This window comes from Muntiacus reevesi, chromosome 2 (genome assembly GCF_963930625.1).
Source record: "Muntiacus reevesi chromosome 2, mMunRee1.1, whole genome shotgun sequence".
Classification (NCBI taxonomy): domain Eukaryota; kingdom Metazoa; phylum Chordata; class Mammalia; order Artiodactyla; family Cervidae; genus Muntiacus; species Muntiacus reevesi.
Genome location: NC_089250.1, coordinates 141,575,574 through 141,595,068, shown reverse-complemented (window position 1 = coordinate 141,595,068; position 19,495 = coordinate 141,575,574). Strand labels below are relative to the sequence as shown.

Genomic DNA, 19,495 nt, shown 5'->3' with positions numbered 1-19,495 from the left:
AGGATGCTTCAAAGGGAAAGCCAGCCCATTATCTATGGCGGCCACCTTGATAACAGGCTCCTTCACCACCACCCAGTCTGTGTCCTGAAGAGCAAGGGAAGATTAAATATTTAGGGAGTCCCACCTTCCTCCAGCGCTTTAAACTAGCAGCAAAGGCTCCCATCTCAACCTGCTCAGGCACGGGTCCTTACTCAATCTCTGAACTGGTTTCCAAATTGTTACCTGGACTTAATATACTTATGGCACTTTGATTTGGCTAATTCAAGGTTCTCAGAGTCCCTTTCTCTTCATAGAAAAGGTACACTTCCTCAAAAGTTGTCACAGTCCTTGGTAACACAGGAAATGACAATAACAAAAGAGAACTATAAGCCATTCCTCTAGGGAAAGGCAGTGAGAACCCTAAGAGTCCAAAATAAAAGGACAAAAAGTTGTGTCTGACTCTTTGCGACCCTACGGACTGTAGTCCGCCAAGCTCCTCTGTCATGGAATCCTCTAGGCAAGAATACTGGAGTGGGTTGCCATGCCCTCCTCCAGGGAATCTTCCCAACCCAGGGATTGAACCCACGTCTTCCACACTGCAGGTAAATTCTTTACTGTCTTAGCCACAAAAATACTGGCGTGGGTAGCCCATCCCTTCTCCAGGGGAACTTCCCAACCCAGAATTGAAGCAGGGTCTCCTGCATTGCAGGTGGATTCTTTACCAGCTGAGCTACCTAGGAAACTCATTAAAAAAAGGAAGAAAAAATAGTTATAAGCCAGTCAAGGTCCTTTCATGTGGACCTTGACTCAGTGGCCACATCACTGGTGGTGACACTTTCCAGCAAGATACTAGAACCATGGATGATAACAGCTGGCTGCACTTGTACAATGGAATCTGTTCCTCTGCTTCACTGAGGCATTAAGAGGAAAAGGACAAGAGCTGAGTGCAGAGAGAGTGGAAGAGGCTGCCTGGGACAGTGTGTGTCAGACCTTCCCATGACTGTGTACTTGGCTCCGTGCTCAGGTTAACTAGTGTCACCACAGAATGGGGCAGATGGGCCCAGAATACCAGTACCAGAATCCTCTGGGATACCTTACTAAAAGTGTGAGATACTCAGTGTTACCCGACATCTAATGGAGGAAAGGCTTGTAGAATCTATACTGTTTTTAATAAGATTGTCAAATGATTCTGATGTACAGAATTTGAGAACCACTGACCTTACTGTGGGAAGCATTTTGCAGTATATATGTACATCAAATCATCACAATGTACATCTTAAACTTGCACAGTATTATGTATCAATTATATCTCAATAAAGCTGGAAGGGGAAAAAAAACACTAAAAAGAGTAAAAGTCAATCTTACTCTCCTTCTCCAGGTGGCCTTCCTGCTAACTTTTTAAAATGCACAGGGGAAGTATGGTGGAATAGAAAAGCAATGAGACGGTAAAGAAAGTTGTAGGAAGCAGCTTTTTCTAAACTGATATTCTGTGGAATTGCAGGCTTGTGAGAAAAGTATTCCATGGCCAAAGGTTTAGAAATCACCAGGCCAAATGAACTCACACAGCTGCACTAATGCATTGGTTCTCAGACCTTTACTATGCCCCCACACAATGCGAATCTTAAAAGAAGGCACGAAGAATGCAACAGGCTCCACATTTATTGAACTTTTCTTCGTTCTATCTCTATTAACATCAATCAGCAGGATATTCCTTAAAAAACATATTGAGGTGACAGAGGGTGAGATGGCTGGATGGCTTCATGGACCCAATGGACATGAGTTTAAGCAAACCCCAGGAGATAGTGAAGGGCAGGGAAGCCTGGTTGGTTACAGTCCAGACATGACTTAGCAACTGAACGATGACTACCAAATATTAACCTCAATTTTAAAGACGTGTGCTATCCTGATTCCTCTGAACTTATGTGACCTAAATATCACACTATTATGTGCTTCCATATTATGCACATACCCCACCTCATCCTCTCCTTCAAAAAAGATACAGATTAACCGCTTACCCGAGAGTTAGAACTATCCATTGGACAATCGTATTTGATCAGCCAGTTGTCATTGCCTCGATCTGTGAACAGAAATATGAAGTTAGGAGACAAAACTGGGGTGATTTTCACATTCAGTAGTGGTGAAGCAGACATTCTGACACGTGGAAACCAATCATACTGTTAAGAACAACTATAAAAACTGGACAAAATGTTTTAAAATTTCTTGAAGGCACTGGAGATTTTATAAGACTCTTAAGAATTAGAGTCTTAAGAATTTTCTCCCATGATCTGGGAGAAAAAGACTCCAGAAAGGGGAGTCCACCCTTTGTTGATTCTTTTTTCTTACAGCACCTGCTGTTGATTTGGAAAGAGGTGGTTACAAGGCTGAGAGGTAGAACAGTGTGCTAACAGCCCCAGGGAGCTAGGGAGACAAAACTGCGGCCTGCTGACTGACAAGAAGGAGGAAACCCCGATAGATCATCCATGCTCTGCATTGAAACCTAAAGGGCTACACCTTGGAAGTAAGCAGAATTTCTTCTCAATACCTAAAATTAATGCGATGCTACGTTTCTGATGACCCCAGCAGCTTGCCAGAGGCAAACATCTTCTTCCAGACAGGATTGATACCAACACCCTTGACCTCCAAATAATTCTACAGTTTTTGATATACAGTATCTGACACTTAAAAATAACAAGGTATACAAAGAGACAAGAAGACACAAAAATGAAGAAAACAACAGAAAATTCAAATAAATAAATAGGGGCACCAAATAAAGATACAGGCTCTGAAGTGTTCAAGATAAAATCCTTAATACGTTTAAGAAATAAGAGTATCAGCAGAAAACAGTAATCTATAAAAAAGAATCAAATAGAAATTCAGGAAATGAAAAAATATAGTTACCACATGGACAACTTCCTTCTCCACAGAAGCCATGGGAGCACAAAGATTAATTAAATGTATTTTAAAAATACTGCTGAGGGGTACTCTTTTGCCCCCTTCTGATGCCTATGTCAGAAGCTTTCTCTATCTCCTTTATACTTTAATAAAACTTTATAAAAAAAAAAAAATACTGCTGAAAGAAAATAATTGCCTATCTCAAATTCTATGTATAGTAAAAATATCCTTCAAAATGAAGCTGAAATAAAGACATTTTCAGACAAACAAAACAGAAAATTTGTCACCACCAGACTAGTACCTCAAAATAATAAAAATCATATGTGAAAAACCCAGAACAAACATCATATTCAACAGTGAAAGATTAAAAGTTCTTGCTCTAAGATCTAGAGTAAAGGAAAAATGGCCAATATTACCACTTCCATTCAACATAGTATTGAAAGAACAGAGCAATAATGCAAGAAAAGTAATAAAAGGCATCTGCATTGGAAATGAAAAGGTAAAATTATTTCCATAGATGATATGTTCTTATGCAGAAAACCCTAAAGATTCTACAAAAAACTGTTAGATCTAATAAATAAACTCAGCAAAAGTCAGGATCAGGATACCAAGTCAACCACCGAAATCAGCTGCATTTCTACTTAATAACAATTAACAATTCAAAATGGAAATTAAGAAACAAACTCATTTATAATATCATCAAAAAGAATAAAACATTTAGGAATTAGTTTACTAAGGAGGTAAAAGACTTGTATAATGAACACCATACAACATTGCTAAAAGAAATTAGAGAGACATAAATAAATGGAAAGACACCCCATGTTCACAGATTGAAGATTTAATATTGTTAAGACAGCAATACAACTGGAAGCAAACTAATCTAGAGATTGAATGCAATTGTATAAAAATCCCAATGATGTTTTTTACAGAAACAGAAAAACCTACCCTAAAATTCATATGAAATCTCAAGGGACCGCCAAAGAGTCAAAACAATCCAGAAAAAGAGTAAAGCTGGAGGAATTCCTCCAAAACTTACAAACTGATGACAAAACTTACTACAAAACTATAGTAATCAAACAGTGTAGTACTGACACAGAGACAGACCAATGGACTAGATTACAGAATTCAGAAATAAACCTTTGCATATATAACCAAACGAAGTTTGACAAGGATGGGATGACCATCAGCAGGCTATGGTCCACACAGTCTCAGACAGTTGGACACAACTGAAGTGATTTAGCACATATGGAAAAAGCATATGAAAAGATGTTCAACATCACTAGTCATTAGGAAAATGCAAATCAAAACTACAATGAGATACTACTTCATACCTATTAGTATTAGGATGGCTACTATATATATATATATATATATATACTCAGAAAATAACAAATGATGGTGAAAATGTGGAAAAACAGGAACTCTCATGCACTGCTCTTGGGAATGTAAAACGATGCAGCTGTAAAATGTTTTCCATACTATGGAAACAGGATAGCGGTTCCTCAAAAAATTCTAAACACAGAACTACCATTATGATATAGCAATTCTACTTCTGGCTACACACTCAAAAGAACTGAAAGCAGGGTTTCAAAGATATTTGTACACCCATGTTCACAGCAGACTTATTCACAATAGCTAAAATGTGGAAGCAACCCAAGTGTCTGTCTACAGATGAATGGATGAGCGAAATGAGGCATATACACACAATAGACTATTATTCAACCTTAAAAAGGAAAGAAATTCTGACACATCCTACAGTATGAAAGAACTCTGAGGATATTATGCTAAGTGACTAAGCCAGTCACAGGATGAAAATACTGTATGAGTCCACTTGAATGCATGTATGCTAAGTCACTTCAGTCATGTTCAACTCTTTGAGACCCCATGGACTGTAGCCTGACAGGTTTCTCTGTCCATGGGATTCTCCAGGCAAGAGTACTAGAGTGGATTGCCATGCCATCCTCCAGGGGATCTTCCTGACCCAGAGAGCGAACTAGTGCCTCTTACATCTCCTGTACTGGCAGGCAGGCTCTTTACCACTAGCGCCACCTGGGATGAGTCCACTTAGATGTGGTATTTAAAGACAAAACTGCCCCGTACTAGGCCAGGCTACCATGAATAACTAGGGATCAAGGATGAGAGCACTCTTTGTGCTGCTTTAGAAGAGCCAAAGTGTCTTCTGTATGAGATTGGGAGAGAGGCAAAGATGAAACATAAATACTCACCGCCTCCGATAACTACACATGATGTGCCTAGACAAAGCTGGTCCAGAAAAAGTATTTTCAGCACCCTCTCCTATATGTATAACCCTCTGTCTTATTCAAAACTCATCCTGAGAGGGTACTCTGATACCAAGCTCTGCAAGCAAGCCTCCATGTCTGCCCTGTGGCTCACGGCAGCCAGGCACAGGCCACAGGACCACCCAGAGCTGCTCACCAGTGTTGCGGATGATGTAGTCCAGTACCACCAACCGCTCAAACTGCAGGAGCAGCTGCCTGTTAGTGTTCTCAGGAAGGGGTTCTGCTTCAAAACGCCGTAGCCAGTAGTCTGCATCTTTGTAGCTTTCAACAAAGAGCTGGAATGAACCAACCTGCAACCAAAAAGGAAGAATAGAAGAAGTATTTCCCTACAGCCCAAGTCCAAAGATCCCAGGAGTAAGCCAGGTACCCACTAAGGCCCTAAAGAGTTTATATTAGAAAAGGGTTGTGACAGTAATTGCTCATCCAAATTCAAAAGGCGCAGTTGAATGGTCCAGAGGAGTAAAGTAAGAAAGTTATACTCTCTCTTCTCTGGAGAATTACTCCTCAAATCTTAGGCCCTTGACAGAAATGACTAAGATTGGTGCCTCAGGGCAGGCTATTCAAGTGTCCAAAGGTGAGTCTGCAGACACCTATTTCACCACTTGGATGGTTATGCCATTTTAATCACTACCTCTGATGAGCCACCTAGGTGCAGTCTATACCTTTGGTGGTAGCCCAATGCGGTTAAACCGCTGTCCAACTTTTGGCACTTTCTCCAACGCAAGCCGCTTGCCTCTGGACTTCACTCGGTCAATGGCACTATAGTTGAAGGTCTCACTGGCCAGGTACACTACCTACAATGGAAATAGAAGAGATACCAAGGTTAGAATGAAGTTTAAGGAACTATACCTGTATGGCAGAGAATAATAGCTAGATGCTCACCAGTACTGTTCCTCTTCTGCATATGGAAAGGATGCATTTCTCAGCACTTCTAACTGGTAGGAGAGAGCATGTGACTAGTTCAGGCCAATGCAATGTTGACAAAGTGATGTATGCACATTACTTTCAGGACTGGCCCCTAAAATTTCCCATGATCCTTAGTTCACATTTCCCAATCTGTGCAGCTAGAAGAAATGAAGGGCTCTGAGATGGTAAAACTACATCATGGAAGGATCCAAGATCTCTTGTGGCTATATAAAGTGACGTGGATCTAGGAGAGCTGCCTAACTGGCATGGATCTTGATGTGAGCAAGAAATAAACACCTATAGTGTTAACCACTGCAATTCAGGGGTTGTTATAGCATCTAGAATGAATTATGCTAACACGATAGCTAGCTCCTGGGTTAGGAGAAGATGGTCCAGGGTCTATTTTCTCTCCAGATAAAAATAAATTGCACTTTATTCCATACCTTTTTATTTCCTGTTGAATTTTATACTGTGTGCAACAAGTTACATTTAAAAATTAAACAAACATTAAAAACGGTTTTAATTTTTAGACTATATCTGGAATACTAAGCAGGAAACTAGTAATAACATCTGCCTCTGAGGAAGGAAAACAAGTGGCTGGAAGACAGGGGTGGGAGAGAAGCTGGATTGCTCTTCGTTGTTTAGGTATGTGGGTGTGCTCAGCCGTGTCCAACTCTTTGTGACCCCATGGACTGTAGCCCACCAGGCTCTTCTGTCTACGGGATTTCCCAGGCAAGATTACTGGAGTGAGTAGACATTTCCTTCTCCAGGGGACCTTCCTGACCCAGGGATCAAACTCAAGTCTCTTAGGTCTCCTGCACTGCAGGCAAATGCTTAACTGTTGAGCCATGAGAGTGGGTTTTTAAAAAAAAATCTATTATGCCTTCTAATTTTTGCACTAGATGTATGCATTACCTTTAAAAAAAATTTTTTAATGGGCCACCAATATTACGTTTGATTGTCAAACTGCAGTGATACCACTATAATCCATAATCCATTTGGACATCCGTTATCACACTTAACCACACTGTCTCATGATAATCCATATCTAACTTGTTTTTTAAAACTAATGAAATGTGGGGTGGATGAGAACGTCTTATTTACATTAGCATCCTGAGTACAAAACAGTGCCTGGCATATGCCTATTTATTAAGTGAATGAATGAATGAATTACAAGCTTCTTTTAGATAGCACTGAGTTTTAGTATATAAATACCAAAAATAAAATTTATAAGAAAATTCTTTCTTTTCCTAAGCCTTGTAAAATTCATTACAAATAACTAATTATTTTGCCCTTGAACCTTAGAGATAGCATAAAGTAATTCCCTTCCTCCCATCCATCCATCCAGTTTGAATAGGGTACCTAAAACAGATGTGCCAAGATGTATTACAAGTTAGCACTTTCTACCTTACAAATCTGGAAACATGGCACAAGAACAAATGGGAAAAAAGGCTTTCTTAAGACTACCTTGCCAGTTTCTATGACGAAAACCCTGTTCTCAAGACATATACCACACTTTCCCTCATCAGATTTATTTTTGATCAATTTTTGTAATGAACCACTCTTTCCCTATGACTAATGAAACTCTCATAACCTGAAACCTTGTAGGAACAGAGAGTAGAGATAGTGATCAAGTGAGAATTAGAGCCTTATTATTTGAAGCTCTAGCACAACGTAAGCCCCGTTTCCATAGTGACAGATACTGTGATCAACTGGATAGAATGCTGTCACAAGGGTGGGGAGGCAGGAAAGAGAGAAATCTCCTCTTACTATTCTCCAGCAGCCGTCATGTTAAGCTTACAAATGTATGTTAAGCTTGCAAAGTTCTGTCTCATCTCAGTCTCATGGAAGACAAGATTTTTTGTTGCTGACTTTTTGATGAAAAAGATCCTCAGGCCTCATTAAGGCTCTCTAACAGCGAAAGAGGAAGACTAGAGATGGGGACGAACAGGATTATGGGGCGTGGCATTAATGATTAGAACAGTCATAAAAATAGCACAGGCAAAAATGTATGGAGTGTTTACACTGTGCCAGGTGCTGGGCTACATATTCCACATGGATTATCTTGTGTAATATCAATGGCCACCCTATCAAGTAGGAACTCTTTTTTTTTTTTTAAACCTATTATTTTGGTCGCACTGAGTCTTTGCTGCTGCGCTTGGGCTTTCTTTAGTCGTAGTGAGTAAGGACGACTCTTCCTTGCAGTGCTTGGGCTTCTTATCGCAGTGGCTTCTCTTGTTGCAAAGCACAGGCTCTAGGTTGCATGGGCTTCAGCAGTTGTGGCATACAGGTTCAGCAGTGGTGGCTTACAGGCTCTAGAATGCAGGCTCAGAAGTTGTGGCACGTGGGCCTCATTGCTCCCGCAGTATGTGGAGTCTTCCCAGACCAAGGATTAAACCCACATCCCCTGCACAGGCAGGTGGATCCCATCCTCTGCGCCACCAGGGAAGTCCAAGGAGGAACTCTTTATATCCCTGTTTTTATAGTGAGGAAACCGAAAGGGAGAGAACGCGGGAGTGTCTTAACTCACTTGCCCAAGGATTACTCAATAAAGAGCTGCAGCACCAGAATTTGAACTCGATCCCTGATTCTTAGGCGCTGCACTGAGAAGCACAAGCAAAACAGACAGGCATGGGGCCTGGGTGGTCTGCTATTTACCCAGCAAAGGAAGGAGATTACAGTGATGAGCGTGGAGTACTGAGAAGGATTTCTAGAGTCTAGGAGGGGACTGCTGGGAAGATTTCAGGTTAGGCCAGAGATCTTAGGAGCATTCATCATCATATAAGATGTTCAGTGTGCTGCTTCACTCTATGCACACAGAGAGAATCAAAGGGCGAAGGGAAGGAATGCACTACACAAGGCCAGGCAGTGACGTAGATGTCAGATGGGAGCTACGAGCCAGGAACTACAATCAAATATATCATTCACTCCACTGGCCTGAGGTTGGAGGATCCCTGTCACTGTTCTTTTTTCATGGTTTGATATCTATTCACTGATTCAGCTGGTATTTAAGGGACACTTACTAGAAGTATAGTATTTTGCTAGGTGCTGAGAATGAGAAAAGGAAATTTAAAGAAGTTTTCCCTGATTTCTACTTCCTTACAAACTAGTTGGCTTATTTGAAGCTTTTTGGCAAAGCAGCAGACATAGTTAAACATCAACAACTATCACATTTTCTTGTAACATGCCCTGGGAAAACAGGAAAAAACAGATTTGAAGGGAAGCTCCTGTCTACTGATTAGGCTCTTTGCCCACAGTCTGCTGTCTAAACCTGCAAAGAAAACCTTAAACAGGGGTTTTTAATCTAGTTCCTGTGGGTCAAAGGGTAGATTTCAACTGGTCCATGAACCATCCTCTTGAAATTATATACAGTAATTGCAAATATGTAAATTTTTTTGTGGGAACAAAATTTATAGCTTTTACCCAATTTTCAAAGACAATTTTTATCCAATTTTCAAAGACCCAGACAGAGATACAAAGATGGCCCTGCAGCCATAGGGCATCAGACCAGAGTTCCACCTTGTTACTAAATCTCAGCAAGTAGTATATTAAATGTGTGATGATGTGCCCTTAGATGTTCATATGCTGACCAGAAGATTTCTTCCCCTCAGAACCCTTGGAAGGTTTCATGAGACACCCTGTGGCAGAGTGGTTCTTAACCCAGTATCAGTAAACTTTCTGAAACTGTTACAATCAATTCTATATTTAAGCATGTTTTTGAAAGGGGGTGGGAGGTATGGTCCGGATCCTGCATTAGAACTTCAGCTAAGTCTGTAACACATATAAGGTATGTACAAATCCATTCTAAGTGTGGATTTGCCTAGATCTGGGAACCTGATTTTGTAATGTTCAGACAAGCACCAAAATCCATAGCATAAAGATGGGTGAGGAGAGTTCCTTGTCAGTTCCCTGTAGGTGTTCAGGCCAGACCTTTACACTAACCCTCAGCCAACCCTAGAGTCCTACTTGCCAGATCTCCCATTAGTGCTTAGCAGACAATCAGCTAGTCCATTGTAGACCGTGTCTAAATCCTGGAATGGCTCAGAAATCTCAGAGTGAGCTACAAAGTAGCTAGGTTTCTAACCAGCTTGCGGTTACCTGAGATCCAAAGGTCCAGGGAGCCCATACATGTGCATCAGAAGGAAACTTCCTGAAATTGTATGCAAAAAATTTATGTGTATTCTCAGGACAGCTTCCATCAGATGATCAAACCATAAGACTGCACATACCACTCCCCACAAAAAAAAAAAAAAAAAAAAAAAAGGCTGAGAACCCTAGACTCGGGGCACAAATAGCCCTTCACTGGATCTAGCAGTCCCACTAACATGTAGCCAGGGCTTAGGCCCAGGAAAACTCTGGCCAGGCAGAAAGGCAACCGGAAGACAGGTCACTGACCTTTGTGCGGGGTACGATGTTGAGCTCCAGTTTTTGGTCCACCAGGCTGGCCCCTGCCTCTGAGAGGTAGCCCTGGTTGAGGACAAGGCAGTCACGGCCAAAGCAGCAGGGGCAGCACAGCTTCTGCAGCCACTTGGTCCACTTAGGATTAAGTTGCCCATACGGCTCTTCATTCTTGGGTTTGAAAACTGCGATGATCTTCTACAGAGACAAAAGGAAAAGGGTGTTAAAGGCAAGTTCATGCCAGTGGCTCACAGACCAGGTCAGCAAGACTCTAGAAGGAAATGAGAGGGCACAGGCAGACAATCCCTATGTACAGTTAGACACTTCCCTTGTAAGGGAAGACACCAGCTCACATGCGCAGCTGAGAATAACGCTGCCAGAAGGGGCTGTGGCCAAAGAAGGTGCCAATCTGGTATCGATAGTACAACAGATTTTAACACCATCAAACCCCAACTTCTAAGGTACATTAATAGTCACTGTTGCTCCACATCAGTTAAGCAAAGTATCAACTGAAAGGAAATCAGTAAGGTATTATGGAATGAGGTTAAGAAAATTCTTTTATCAATGGCTGACTTCTTCTATCGGCTTTACTACCCCCACCCATCTTAAAATAACAAGTTTAGGAATGACAAATTAAGTAAGCAATGGAAGAGAAAGATCACAGCAGGAAAAAGGGTCTGCTACCTGGTTAGAATGGGTTCCTTTAAGTAATTCTGATAGGCAAGAGACCAGGACATGAGAGGCCACAAAGATTAAGATCCACCTTCTCTAGCAGACAATAACTTAATCCTCAAAGATCCTCAGACATATGGGATGCCGCTGCAATCTAGAAACTAAGGCCTTCCCTCCTGAAACCTTTCCTTCCCAAGCCAGTCAGCCCCTTAGGTTGTTTTATATTCATCTCATTCCCTCCAGTCCCCAAACTGATACTTTCAAAGAAAGAAAAGTAAAGTAAATATGCTATTCAAGTAATTCATCTTAATATCATATGACTCTCCCTCTCCCCTCAGCCCACAGCCAACTCAAGCTAGTCTGGGTCATAAGACATTCTCCTGTGGGTGTCATTTCCTGAATGGCCAGTCACAGCAAAATCATACATCCATCTGCCTGCATTATGTAAGTACTCGTATTAGGAACTGGCTAGGCATATGTCTGAAACAATAACTGGTCAATCTTGAGGGCAGTCCCTTCAACAAGCCTTGCGAGAAGGCAAGAGAAAAGAAGCACAAAAGAAATCAATTGATTCTTAAAGATAAACTTATTCACTGGAAAAAGTCAAATGCATATGTTCATTCAGAATTATATCATTATCCAAAGTGGCTAGGAAGAGGCCTCTTTCGGCAATCTTCCTCTCTGTCTCCACACCCCTGGAACCCTGGGCTCTGAATCACATAGCAGCAGTAGTAACTGGTTCAGCTAGCAGAGAATGACTTTTGACTCCACCGGAACTCTCTGGAACCTGGGCAGTGAAACCACAGGACAACTTGAGGCCCATCCCAAAACCCACCAGTCGGTTCATTGAAGTACAATGTGGAGTTCAGCAAGCTGGTCCCCAGTGAAAGGGAAACCAACACTATTAGCGGGGCTGAAAAATACCAGGACTGAGGCTTAAACACTTCCACCTAAAGAAAGCAGAACTTGGGAATTCCCTGATGGTCCAGTGGTTAGGACTCCAAACTTCCACTGCGGGAAGCACAGGTTTGATTGCTGTTCCTAAGATCCCTCAGCCAAAAAAAGAGCAGAACTTGAAGGCCAAGATTGCAGTCAAGCATCATTTATAGACCAACCTCTCTAACTTCTCAATTTCCTTCCACCAAAAGGAGAATCAGAAAGCATTTCATCGACTCTAAAAGCATTAGTCATCATGATTCTCTCAGTGTAACAAGGGTTTCATTAAATAATAATGTCTGGCATGCACAAATAAGGGAATAGTGGGGGGCGGGAAGGATGGAGGAACAGAAGGACATTCAGACAGAAGGGAGACAAGTCCCTTTCAGGACTAAGCGTTGCTTCAGTTCACCTAGTTGGCGTAATACAGTGTATCGGCACTCTGTGGGTTTCCTAGAGAGACACATAAAGCAGTGTCTGGCCTAATTTCCAAAGCTAATGTTAACTTCACATAATCAACTGTTTGTTACTGAAGACTCAAGAATATTCTCCCAATTCATAAAAAACAAACTCTAAAAAAAAAAGAAAAAAAAAAAAAACACCTCTAAAACCACCCATCATTATTTGGTTGAGAAAGAAAAAAATACTGCCTAATTCATTTCACCATATTCTCTCTTCTTTAATAAACTTTCAATTTCTTTTTACAAGCAGCAGAAAGCTTCAGTTTGATGTCAGTATTTTAAAAAACACCCTCCCTTAACACCCACTTACTAAAATCCCTTTTAACGAAGGGGTTAACATGCAGGTAGCTCGAATAGCAGCAATGCATGAAGTTCAGGATAAAAACAGCAGTGCACAAGAAAGCAATGGGGCTTGGCTGGGGCCAGACCCACTATTGCTGAAACCTGAAACCCAAAGGGTTTTCTGAATCTATCCAGCAGCTCCAAGGAGCAGTGTACTAGGCTACACTAAAATCTAAGACAACTCAAGCACATCACTCATATTATATAGTGAAATATGCAGAAATAACATAATAAAAGTTTTGTGGGTTTTTTTAAGTTTGGTAAATACAAAGTGGATGGTTCTCAAACTTTCTGGTTTCAGGATTCCTTTAAACTTTTAAAAACTATTAAAGACCCCCAAAGCTTTTGTTTACATGGGTAAAATCTATATTTGCTGTTATTAGAGCTTAAAACTAAAATGTCAAAAATATTTAATTCATCTAATCATAAAAACAGGGCAATTACATGTTAACATATGTGGCATATTTTTTTGAAAAAGAACTATATTTTAAAAAACAATTTTTAGTGAGAAGACAGGTATTGTTTTACATTTTTGCAAATCTCTAATGCTTAGCTCAATAGAAGAAAACTGTATTCTCACATCTTCTTTAATATTCAATCTGTTTCAATATCACACATCATGCAACCTCTTGAAATCTCTGCTATACACTTATAAGGAAATGAGAGTGAAAAAGGTAAGTCTGTATTCTGTAGAGGCTGGATGGAAACAACACTTTTTGACTTAACTATTTAGGTAGAGAAGCCTGATTTACATGTTAACTCTTACAAAAGAGAGGATGGACAACTCCAAATATGTGAGACTCTGGAAGAAGATGGGATCCAAATATAATGTAATAAAAGAGATTCAGCCTGTATTTATTTTCCTGTTCACTGCTATCAATCCAACCTGCCTCACTGATTACAACTTGGGGCTTGGGACAGCTCCCTATAATAGATAACAGGTGTGCTGATGATGCTTAAAAATCTCCAAACTACATCTATGTATGGTATATAAACATGACTGCATCTTAACATTTTAGTAATAAAAAAGTTACTCTGGGGGCTTCCCTAGTAGCTCAGTGGTAAAGAATCTGCCTGTCAATGCAGGAAACAATGGATTTGATCCCTGGTCTGGGAAGAGTCCACATGCTTCAGAGCAACTAAGCCCATGCACTACAACTACTAAGCCTGTGCTCTAGAACCCACGTGTTACAACTACTGAAGCCCTAGCCCTAGAACCCATGCTCTGCAACAAGGGAAGCCATCACAATGAGAAGCCTGCAATGCACTGCAATGCACTGCAATGAAGAGCAGCCCCCACTCACCACAACTACAGAAAAGCCTGTACAGTAGCAAAGACCTAGCACAGCCAAATAAATAAATAAAATTATTTTTTTTTAAAAGTTACTCTGAGATCCTTATTCTTTATTTGGCTATTAGTGTCATTCTCAATCAACTGTAAGGACATCAAAACTTCCTGGAAGACACAGGTGGTTGGAAGAAACACATCTGATATTACAATATAAATTTATATTTGAAAAATGGAAAATAATACTGTACTATTTTCAAGACAAACTCTTGGTGAAGAAAGTATTTTTAAAAGGCTGAAAAGTACTAATATAAGGCCAAGCTCCTAGAACATGTGAGAAGTATCTATAGAACTGTTTTGCAAATACCACTTAGAATTGTCTAATGAATTACTATCCTAAATAGGAATGGATCCTCTTAGAATTACACTACTTTTGCTTTATTCAATGCCATGTATCCAAGAAAGCCTAATCCAGGGGTCAGTCGGCATGTAACTTAAAAAAGAAGCAAAACACTCTGAACTCCTGCTAAGCACCAGGAACTAGGCCAGGGGCTTTCATTTATTTGTCCAAATAAACTAGTCAGTCACATGCCGTTCTATGATCTGGCAATATGAATGCTTAGTATTACTAGCCACTCAAAACAGAAAATGCTCAAAAAATACTTTTGTGAGCAGCCTGACACCTGAAACACAAGGATGTAGGTGAGGAGGGTAACCTGAGCATTCTACCATGACTCCTGATCCAGCATTTTCCATCTTACTATTTCAGGTCCGTACTTGCTCATTCTGAGGAAGAAACCATTCTCAACCGGGAAATGAAATCAGGGCTGTTATCTTCAAGAACCTTTCAGATTGTCCAGCTCCAAAAGTACCTGTGGCAGAAACTGCTGGTTCCACCAATCTCTGTTCCCTCCTATTCCTCAGGCACAGGCTCCTGATTTTTAGCTGGACAAAATAAAGACTATAGTTCCCAGTCACTAATGAAGCTCAGTTCTGGACAACGGGATGTAAGGAGAACAGTCCAGTGCAACTTCTAGGGAATGTCTTACAGGAAGAGGGTATTCTCTTTCTCCTCCTCTCCTTCTTCCAACTGGCTGAAAAGCAGACAAGCCGTCTGTAGTCTGAGCATCCATCTTGGCTCTCGAAGTGGAGATGCTAGGGATGGCTGACCAGCTGGACGTATGGATGCATACTGTTTATATTGTCTCCCCAATAAAGGAAAATGCCATGCCAGCTCTAAGTAGTCTGTAGACTTCTTTCATGAGAGTCAAATGTACTTTTATTCAAGTTATTATTATTTAAATATTTCTGTCACACACAGCCAAATTTAGTCCTAACCAATATGGTAGCTGAAAAGAGAAACCAGAGATTCAGATGACTAACTCTGAGGTAGCAGGACATGGTAGTTAGAAGCATGAACTCTGACGCCAGTCTGCCTGGATCTGAAACCTGCCTTCCATTTAATAGCTTTGAGACTCTGGGCAAATTAGCTGTACTGTGTGTCTCAGTGTCATCATCTGTGGGGACAATGATAGCACCTACCTCAGAAGGTGTTGTGAGTATTAAATGAATTGTTATTTGTAAAGCACTTTATTTTTTTTTTTAATGTATTATTTTTATCTGGGTATGTGTGCTCAGTCACTCAGTAGTGTCTGACTCTTTGCGACCACATGGACTGTAGCCTGCTAAGCTTCTCTATCCATGGGACATTGCAGGCAAGAATACTGGAGTGGGTTGCCATTTCCTTCTCCAGGGGATCTTTCCGACCCAGGGATCAAAAGTCTCCTGCATTGCAGGCAGATTCTTTACCACTGAGCCATTGGGGAAGCCCTGTAAAGCACATTAAGAGTACCTGGCATACAGTTAATACTATCTAAGTATTTTTAAATAAAATAAACACATTTTGAGCAGGCTAAAGATGACAAAACTAACTACAGTTAGTTTGTGGTCTAGTATAACCCACCACAGCATTTAGGAAGTGATCCTCTGCTCTGAACCACATTTTCCTCAGTGGGAACAGGCTGGTTACACTAATAAGTTTTGCTTGGTTATAAGTATTTTGACTTCCCCTCTAAGAAAGGACAGTGGCCAGAAAATTTGGGAGACTAATATCCTGCAAATCACCAGGAAACATATCCATAGTCTGCTATTCTCCATGGCCTATGTACTAAGGTGGTAGTACTTTACCTGCCAGTTAGAACTGAGAGATCACGTTACTCCCACCTGTCAGAGCATCAGATCACTTCTCTGCTGACCCAACACAATTTCAGTGTTACAGAGCAGCTGTAACAGTGTCATGAAAGAAAAACAAAAATCTTCCTCTTGCTGTTGTACCTAACAAAGATAATCTTAGCCCCTTCAGCCAACAAGCTAGCAACAAAATAAAAACCATTCATATCTTAGATTTCAGTCTGGTTCCTAAATAACAAATGATGAACATCTCCCTAACATTTAAACCCAAGGACACCCTATCTTTCTTTTCTTCTAGAACTGACGGTTTCTGTTTGAGCTTTCGATTTAACACACTACTCCCTTATCTGAGAGATCTGGAAAAACCTAACTACTCTCAAAGCTTTTCCCCATCTCAGTTTATGTCAACTGAATTGAAGGTGGAAATTCTCTCTGGTTCTTGGTGATAATCCAGGACATCTGGGAGAAAAACTGAATCCAACATGAACCTAACGAAGAGCTACAAGTCACAGCGCATCATGGCCATTCAGCACTCCTGTCAAAAAAGCACACCACCGATCTCAAGAGTTCACATAAGAGAGATGTAGGGAAAATGTGAGGGAACTCTGATCCCCATCATTTTAATAATAGTATATTTTTCCAGTAAGTCATTCTGGTCCACCTGAGAACATTAACATAGAAGACTTGAAAGGGTTTTTCCAGTGGTCATGTATGGATGTTTGAGTTGGACTATAAAGAAAGCTGAGCGCCGAAGAACTGATGCTTTTGAACTGTGGTGTTGGAGAAGACTCTTGAGAGTCCCTTGAACTGCAAGGAGATCCAACCAGTCCATCCTGAAGGAGATCAATCCTGGATGTTCATTGGAAGGACTGATGCTGAAGCTGAAACTCCAGTACTTTGGCCACCTCATGCGAAGAGCTGACTCATTGGAAAAGACCCTGATGCTGGGAGGGACTGGGGGCAGGAGGAGAAGGGGACGACAGAGGATGAGATGGCTGGATGGCATCACCGACTCCATGGGCATGAGTACGAGTAAACTTCGGGAGCTGGTGATGGACAGGGAGGTCTGGCGTGCTGCGATTCATGGGGTCGCAAAGAGTCGGACACGACTGAGCAACTGAACTGAACTGAACTGAACTGAACTGAATATTTCAAAGACACCTCTAGTTTGATTCGTTGGTGGGCTGTTTAGTCGCTAAGTTGTGTCTGACTCTTTTGCAACTCTATGGACTATAGCCCATCAGGATCCTCTGACACGGGACTATTCAGGCAAGAATACTGAAGTGGCTTGCCATTTCCTCCTCCAGGGGACCTTCTCGGAAATCAGGGATGGAACCGGCGTCCCCTGCATTGGCAGGCAGATTCTCTACCACTGAGCCACCACGGAAACCCTAATCAAAAGAATAAATGTCACTTTTCAGCTGCCCTCCTCACTCCATGTCCCAACTCATCCTCATCTCCCTTTAAACACATACAAGGGACAAAATGAAGGTGAGATAAACACTAGTCCTGGATGAGAAATGAAAGTAAAAAGTAACTGATAGTACCATGTTTCTCAAACTTTACACTCTAAACTGAGGAACAATAAAAAAGGATTTGAACAATTTCTCAGAAGTGAGCAATAACCAGGACAGATGAAACTGATGAGTCCAGTCAATCAGCAACATCTGCCAATAGGAGACCTGGGTCGGTGGCGGAATACATCCCCACAACAGAGAAAGCTGGAAGGGAACCATCAGAGCTCCTGATGGGTCACCGGTCCTCCTGGATGAATAGTGACAATACGGATTCGGTCCAAAAAGAAAGGACGGGCTCAAAGCTCAAATCAGTAAGTAAGTAGCTGAACTAATGTCTGTAATTTAAAGCTAAGGAACCTACTAGAAAGCAGCATCTCCCTGCACGTCTCTATCCAGAGGCCAACTGCCCCACCACGCCGCAGGGCCCCTCGCCTATATCTGGTCAATTTCCTCTTTTCATTTTCCGCTTACTCCTCCCCTACCAAATAAGTTCTGATTTATTTCTTCATTCCGCAAAGCTTCTCCATCTCCAGTTCTCAGGGGCATTCCAAAATCCTGCCCACGAAGCTCCGCACTGTAGTTTTTTCCTTTCGCAGCCTTTCAAAACCCCTTCTCGCTCTGACTGTGCGAAGCCTCAAACTCCCCCGGACAGGTCCACCCTCCCCGAAGACGGCGGCCGCAGTCCCCAGCCCGCTCTCACCCCCTGAGGGTCCTTGACGAAGTAGCTTCCGCTGGAACCCTGATAGATGCGCTCGGGGAAGATGCCACGCTCGATAGCCAACTCGGCCTGCCGCACCACCGCCTCGAACTCCGGGTCCTCCGGAAACTCGTTCCGCTCGCGGTGGGCCTGCGCGGCGTGCGCCGCCGCCGCGGCCTGGGCTGCCAGGGCTTGGGCCTGCGCCGCCACGGTTTGGGTTTGACCCTGGGCCGCCGCGCCCCGGGCCCGATCCAGCAGAGGCTGCCGCTCCCGGTCGTGGCCTGGCGAGCCCGGCGGAGAGGGGACCGGGCCGGCTGCCGCCGCAACGCGGACCGCGCCCCCCGGCACCTGCGGAAAGTGAGCGCTCGAGCCGGACGGGAAGGTATAGTCCGGAGGTTGCGCCCGCTCGGGGGACACGAGTGGGCTCGTCTCGTCCATCCCTCAGGCCGGGGGCTCCGGGACCCGGTGCGCTCCACACAGCTGAGTTCCTGCCCCGGACCAATCCGCGAAACCCTCAATCCTCTCCCGGCCAACCAAGTCCGGGTGCCTCCTTGGCCCCGCCCCTACCTTCCCTGTTTACTTGGCGACGAGTAGGCACGACCCCTCGCGCGCAGACTGTATCCAATCAGAAACAACGCCTACGCAATCCCGTCCTCCGCATTTTAGGCCCGTCACCTTCTCTGAAGATTGCGCATGCTCCAGGAGCAAGCTTCTGGGTCAGACACGCCCCCTTTCCCTTCCGGCCCAGCCCCGCCCTTAGCTTCCCACTGCTGGCTCGCTCTTGGCAGCGAACAAATAAAGTAACCTACCTCAACAGTCCTTAGGGATTTAATTTAGGTCATACCTAAATGGTATAGTGGTTTTCCCTACTTTCTTTAAGTCTGAATTTGGCAATAAGGAGTTCATGAGCTGAGCCA

General features: G+C 42.5%; 1 protein-coding gene across 1 annotated transcript in view; it reads right to left on the bottom strand.

Moving 5' to 3' along the window:
• PI4K2A (phosphatidylinositol 4-kinase type 2 alpha) overlaps positions 1-19,085 on the bottom strand; it is a 27,552-nt gene extending 8,467 nt beyond the window's left edge. The window contains exons 1-6 of the mRNA XM_065923039.1: positions 18,582-19,085; positions 10,473-10,673; positions 5,834-5,965; positions 5,308-5,461; positions 1,995-2,056; positions 1-84 (exon numbers count right to left, since the gene is read on the bottom strand). The exon at positions 1-84 is cut by the window's left edge and continues 4 nt beyond it. Coding sequence (XP_065779111.1) covers positions 1-84; positions 1,995-2,056; positions 5,308-5,461; positions 5,834-5,965; positions 10,473-10,673; positions 18,582-19,016 — 1,068 coding nt within the window. The 5' untranslated portion in view covers positions 19,017-19,085. The remainder of the gene's footprint in view (positions 85-1,994; positions 2,057-5,307; positions 5,462-5,833; positions 5,966-10,472; positions 10,674-18,581) is intronic.
• Positions 19,086-19,495: the final 410 nt, after the last annotated feature.